At 45.0% G+C, this 6807-nt stretch overlaps 1 protein-coding gene across 12 annotated transcripts in view; it reads left to right on the plus strand.

The window, feature by feature from the left end:
* Positions 1-6670, plus strand: part of DGKD (diacylglycerol kinase delta) — a 59542-nt gene extending 52872 nt beyond the window's left edge. For 4 of the 12 annotated variants that reach the window (XM_064666753.1, XM_064666755.1, XM_064666756.1 and 1 more), the window contains one exon: positions 708-4802. In XM_064666753.1, coding sequence (XP_064522823.1) covers positions 708-797 — 90 coding nt within the window. In that variant the 3' untranslated portion in view covers positions 798-4802. Of the gene's footprint in view, positions 1-707; positions 4803-5349 lie in introns of those variants that run through there. The other 8 variants (XR_010433191.1, XM_064666759.1, XR_010433192.1 and 5 more) reach the window with 5 other exon arrangements.
* The last annotated feature ends 137 nt before the right edge of the window (positions 6671-6807 follow it).

The following is a 6807-nucleotide window of genomic DNA, read 5'->3' on the forward strand; positions in this document are numbered from 1 at the left end:
CACTTCTTTGTTACCAGAAAAAGTGATTGTGCCCTTTGATGAGGCTCATAGACAGAGAGAACCTTTTTTAATAGTGCTTAGCAATCACACTGCACAACTTTTCATCTCCTCACCAGGAGACGCTGTCTCTACGGAGAGAACTTGAAAGTGCTTTGTATGTGCAAGAGACTTATGTCATCATTGTGGTCACTTGCATAGAGCAGGAAAACACTTATGAAGTGGTTTGTGGCATTTGTTGAATGCTCCTTGGATCTCATGTGTGATTTTGACTGTGTTCCCATTGGGAGGTTTGCTGTGACCTGTGTAGCTGATCCCTCCACATGCCATCCAGCTGCAGCCTGGGTTTTGTTGCATGGTAACCAGTTATTTGATGTGACTGGTTGGTTGTTCCTGCATGTTTTGGCTGCTAGCTTAGGTCCTTGATCTGTGTGCTCTTTCTGTTCTCTCAGTCTTTGACAGCCAAAGCAATTTGTGTTTCTGGCTAACAACCCGCTGTTGTTTCTCTACACTTCTCTATGCCTGCTCTGCATCCTTAGTAGCTTTTTGACATGTGGTTGGAAGTGCTGTATATAACCTTCAGGTTTGTTATCTTTCTGGTTGGTTTTCTCCTCTCTTTGTAACTGGCTGACTAGTTTGTAGCCACTGCTTGGCCACCTGGAGTTCCCCCCTGCCTTTCTCTGAGGGTAAGGTTTTCTCTTTTCTTCCAGGACCTGGGTGTGACCAAAGTGGGTCACATGAAGAGGATCCTGCACGGGATCAAGGAGCTGAGCCGGAGCACTTCTACCAGCGAGGCTTAGCCTCTGTTTTCACAGCCTGTGTCTACCATTCCCGCTAACTGCACAGCAGTCACCTCACCGAGCAGATGTGCTCACAACTGTCTCTACTGAGCAGCCAAGTTGGAGCTGTTCAGAGCTCATATCAACCAAGCATGGTGCTACTTTTTCCTGTGGGGTACGGCTGCATCCAGTGGAGAGGCACCTGATCTGCAGTCAGCAGAGCCTCCCGGAGGGAACGCACTCGCTGTTTGGAGAGCCACGTCCTCTGACGTGGGAAGTTCTGGTTCCAGTGACAGTGCAAGACTCCTGAGAATTGCAACACAGCTACCTTTACTGGATAACTTCATCACAGTAGAATAATTCAGGGCAAAAGATATATTGGCCAGTCTTAGTTCAGGAGCATCTGATAGTCTCTTCAGACCCAAAACTTTCCCGCTCATCTCTGTGCCACACCTGTATTTAGCATATATAAGTGGGACAAAGCTTGTCCTTTTGTCTTACTGCTCCCTTTTTAATACACCTGTAGTTGCATGCAGTTTGCATCCAAAATTCAAAGCCAGTACAGACCTCCTCCGATGAATATCAGTGATTCTCACTCACTTATGCCTTTGCAACAAACAATGCATGTGGTTCACCAGCTGGCCAGGCCTCCCACTGGGCCTGGCTCTCCTGTCCCAGCCAGGGGCAATGGTACATCATCAGGTGTTCAGGCATCACAAACAATTGTTCAGAAATTCTGGTAGTAAGAAAAGACGAAATTCTGGAGAGCCAGAAGGTTGCAGGAGATCAGCTCTGACATTCCCTCTTCTGAATTCATCTGCAGGAGGCCAGATAAAAGGGAGAGGAAAGCTAATGAGATGTTTGGGCAACACAGGAAGTGTAACATAATGAAATGAGATATAGGACAATTTGCTCCATCTTGGTGGAGGGAGCAGAATGATGGGCAACAGCCTGCCCATTTAGTGCCACTTCTGTGGCCACAAACAAGAGAGCTGTTTCTTTGCTTCAGCTTGCAGTGCAGAAAACTATTTCTGTCACAAAATACGTGATTTGTGTCTAATACTTGCATCTTTTCACCTGTCTTGGTCTTAATGGCTTTTCCACCTTGCTTGTTTCTCTTGCTGCCTTGCTCCTTCACTCCAAGGTGATACCAAAAGACTAGGATGGCTCAGTACCCCTGAGAGAGATACCATGTCTTCTCAAACATCAGAGCACTGAGAGAAGGAGGATTGTTACTGAGGACATGAGCATCTTAATGAAAACAGAAGTATGTTGATAAATTGCCTTTGGTTCCATCAACAGTGTAGCATGGAAAAATTCGTGCCTCTGACTCAGAGTTTCTAGATGCCTGGCCTCAGCTGGGCCAGGCATGGATAGCCCAAGACCAGCATGGATAGTTATATCACCATGTTTATCACTGCAAAGGAAATTTGAGAACAGCCAGTGCTGTAGAAGTTGGGAGACAGCAGAAATTTTTAACTGCTCTGTCAGTTTGTGTGTGTTTTATTTTTTTATTATTACAGAGTGGCACCTGTATGATTGTGGCTGCAGACAGAATAGGCCACATACACAGTGGCATAAAAGATCATTACCTGAGGACATCATTCTTCTTTGTAAGGATTTTTATCAAATTGATATCACCTCTCTAGTCTAACAACAAGCAGTCAAGTTAGCTTATGTAAAGACTTGACAGGTTCTGGGCTGATTTCATTCTGGGCAAACTCCATTGGATTCTCCAGTATTTCAACAAGGATTATTCCAGCTCTCCCTGTCTGTTCTGAGCAGTCACCCACATGTCTCCTCTCAGCCTGGTGAGTGACAGGTTTTGCTCATGAGAAGGTAAAAAAGACTAATGTGCTTGATCCAGGTAGAAACATTTCTGGTATAATACTGTGGGGACTGAGCAAGAAATATGTCCAGCTTTGCCCTGAGTTTGTTTTTCCTACCTATACATTGGCAATTGCTTCCATAGCTGTATTTTTATTTCTCAGTACAGACCCCCCTCACTATATTGAATTCCTGAGGCATCAGGTCAATAAGAATTGCAGACATACTGTATTTTTCCACTTGCTTGGTGATGCCCAGAGCAGTGTGTGGATGCCAATGAGAAGCCTCCCCTAAGGAGAGCTCCAGGCTGCAGCCATCCTCCCTGCTGACAGTCCCAGGAACGGGCCTGGCTGGGACATCCAGGTGCCTTCCCAGGAGAGTGCAGCAGGGGAGTGAGGCAGGTGGGAACTCTGGAGGAGAGGTGAGATCTGTGTTTGTTCCTCTTTGTGGTAAAGGAGCTGTTCTTGCTCTGAACTTTCCCCAGGCAACCTTGTGGTTAAGGATGCATAAACAATATGCACTTGCCTTGCTTGCATAATCCCTGAGGGATTAAATTATTGCCTCCATAGAAACAGCTTCTCTCTACTCTTCCTGCCCAGAGCAACAGAGGAATCCAAAGAGTTTTTACGTTCAGGCATGTTCCTTAATTCGTGCCATATCTGTCAATATTAGCCATCTGCTCTGAGTGGTGATGCCTGCACAGACCCATCTTCATTTCTTTTGCTTTTATGATCTTTGTGTCAATGCCTTCAGATCCTTTTTGTGTGCATGCACATTTATCAAAGGGTTGAGAGCCAGTATATTCCTGTCTGTTGCTTATCAGAGGCAGGGAGGGAGTTCTACCTTCTTTTAAGAGCTAGAAAATGGGATCCACATTTAACCTGAGTGCCTTTGAATATTTGTTAAGGTATAGATCTAACAAAAGGGCCATAGCTCTGTGTGTCTCACTGGGAATAATGCAGATTTCTGTTGCAGAGATTTTGTGAATAGATGAAGGCAATTTGTGTTGAACAGTGAGAGCCATCTGCAGAGTAGGGAACTGAACTCCTGGGTACATTATTCCGAGTTCCTCTTCTGGCATCTGATAATTCTTTTGTGGGAGAGAAACTCAGGAAAGACAATTATTAAAATCTGCTGCTTTGCGAAAAAAGAGACTGTCCAGCAGTCTCAGGTAAACACCAGCTTGAGAGAAGCTAGGACTGCACATATCACACAGTGTTTAGTCTCTTAAAAAATGCAGCTCCTGGGAGAGCCGCGCGGCACCTTCTGTTGCTCATCCCTCCCCTTGGCAGTGGCTGCAATGAGCTGGGTTCCTTCTAGGAAGAGGTTTCAGTCTGTTCTCTCACACTCTGGCACAGTCCTGGATATTTGATGGCAGATTCTGGGGAATGGGTTAGGTGGGGTTGCATGCACTGGGGACTCAAGGGACGCTTGGCCCGTGAAGCAGCTGCCAGTGGTGCCCTGCTCTGGGCTCCCTCCGCGAGGGCTGATCCAGCCTGTCTGTCTTGGCTCGGGGGGATCTTCGTGCCCCCTACTCTGCAGCAGAGGGAGCTGTGCAGAGGTGCTGCCTGGCTGGGCTGCACAGGAGCCTGGGGGCTTCCAGCTCTGCCAAGGCCTTCAGTGCCAGTCCTGGGAATGTTTCTGCACCCAAATCGAATGGAGCTTCGTTCATTGTTTTAGTGTTATTTAAAAATGTGCATACTAGCCACCTGATTTATAAAGACTGTTTACAAGAAATATTTTGTATCTTAAGATGTGTGTACTGTAAAAAGAAAAAAAAAAAGGAAAGGATGAAAAATGATGCTTTTCTACAGCTGTTAGCAGTGACTGCATGTCCATATCATTGTCCACCGACTGTTGTTCCTCAGGGGTCTCCCCGCCATTCCTGTGATCCTGTCAAAAGCATAGGGAAGCAAGTGAATCCCTGTACAGTCTTGGGAAGAAGGTTTTGTGCCTTAAGAATGGGACCTGCTTCCCTCCTATTTATTATGTTAATTTATACAGTGACTACCATGGCAATGTCTCTTGTATTTTTTTTTTGTACATAGTTTACTGTTGATTGTTGTAAATAAGTTTTTCTTGTATATAAAGTAAACATGTTTCTGAGCTTCCAGTAAGGATTCTCTGTTACTGATTTTGTTGTGAGAGGGCTGCTGTGCCCTTCTGGTGGGAACCAGCTAATAAAAAACTGTGCTGTGATCAAGTGGCTTTATCTGACTTGCATCAGAAACTGAGAGCTGTTCCTTAGAGGGGAGTGAAATAGTAAACGGGAGTGTTGTAGATTAGTTTTGTAGCAGCTTTTTGTGCTGGTTTAATTGGAGTAGAAGACATCAGGTAGTTTATTTTCATTAGATACATCTTGCAGTGAACAAAAGATGTTTTAAATGTGGTGGTTCTGCTGGTGCTCATCCTGCTCATAGCTCTGCTGCCTGCAAACCCCCAGCTCGATGGGCAGACCCTGCCGGGAACACAGCAGGGTGTGTGTTGTTACCTCATGTGTTTGCAGAGCTCCCATGGGTGCTGTGCCAGGGTGGGAGGGGAGCACTCCATGTACTGCAGGCAATGTATACAGTGACTGGAACGAGTGAAGGTGCATTTACAAAAATGTGGGAGAAGGGAATTTTCTCATGGGCTGTAGAAACTCAATGCAATAAAAGGACACCTGTAAACTTGATAGAATTTGGAGGTGTTTGGGTGAGGAGTCCGTAGAGCTGATTGTGATAAACTTTCTCTTCTATCCATACAGATTGGTGTGTTCATGAGATGCTGACAGGAAACTTCAGCAGACTAATTTAAACTGGTTGTAGAGTTCCACAGTACTGTTGCAGAGTAGATGGAAAGTAAGTTATAATGGTCGTGAATATTTCCTATGTGAAAAACACCTTTGTACTTGATAGTTAAATGGAAGTGTGGAGAGATACTTTGTGTGACAGGAACATGAGAAATCATACTAATGTTACATACTCCTGCAAGATTAAAATGGTAAAACTGATCATTACGATGTTACCTAGAACAGGAATAAGGAGAAAAGAAAAATCATATCAGACCTGAGTGTAAGGCTCTTCTTTAGGTGGCACTACAGAAAACATGCAAAGAAAGTAACAGCAGAGGCAGGAGATACTCTTACTTCTCTGATACAGGTAATTTGTTTTGGTCTTTTTTTTTAATTATGTGACAGAAGCCAATAGCAAAAAACACATTGCCCCACTCAGTGTCTCATTGCTGAGATGTCAGACCTGCTCAGGGCTGCCATCGTCTTGGTTTGATTTAACTACCACGTGGGTCTCAGGAGGTGGGAGGGGATGGGAAGAGAGGTGTGCTGGGAAGATCTTGAAGTGCCAATGAGTTTTAAAAACACAAAGCATTCTTATTCTTCTGGTGTTTCCCTTGTCCTAGGTGGTGTTGGGTAGGGAGGGTTTATGTATTTGGGTTTTTTAATAGAGTGTAAAGTGTCTTGAGAATTGAGGAGAAGGCAGGGAGATCTGCTCCAGCCGAATGGGCAGCTCTGCAAACTAACAGGTTCAGAAGCAGCCCTGCCACTTCTCACCTGAAAGCAGCTGCAGAGTCATAAGGTAAATTCCTTGTTTGGCAGCTCTGTGGTTGGGAGCAGCTCGAGATGTTTAATTCTCAGAAGGTTCTGAGAATTAAGAACCTAAGAAGGTTCTGAGACTGTGGGAAGTTACATTTCATGTTATAACAGCTAAAAGATTTATGGCAGTTCTTGAGCAACTTCTGTTTGAAGAGTTCCAGTGACCAAGTGACCTTCATGGTAAAATACAAGGTCATTTGTGGCCTATGGCTTTTCCTCCTGGGAGCAGGGAAGGGGTGGCCTCAGCCTTCTGGTCCTTCTCCAGGAGCAAGTTGGTTTGCACTCATGGGCTGCACTGTTTCGTTTCAGGTGGTTCATGGGGAGAGATGATGGCTCACAGAACACTGGGTTTCTGCAGGTCTTGCAAGAAATCAGGACCCAGGATGAGAGGGAGACCTTGGCAGAGCTGTTTGTAACAACTGTGAATCACAACTCTCCACAGTGTTAACTTAAATTATATGGAGCCTCTGTCTTGCCATCCGCTTGTGAAGTTTCCTCTTTCTCCTCTTTACCCTTTTCTAGCCCTTCTTAGAAAAATCCCTTTTTTTTAAATGAAGGTGAACTAGAAAGCAGAGAGCCCAGCACTGTAATTGTTTAGATTGAAATGATTCCCTG

Source organism: Pseudopipra pipra, chromosome 10 (genome assembly GCF_036250125.1).
Source record: "Pseudopipra pipra isolate bDixPip1 chromosome 10, bDixPip1.hap1, whole genome shotgun sequence".
In the NCBI taxonomy this organism is placed as follows: domain Eukaryota; kingdom Metazoa; phylum Chordata; class Aves; order Passeriformes; family Pipridae; genus Pseudopipra; species Pseudopipra pipra.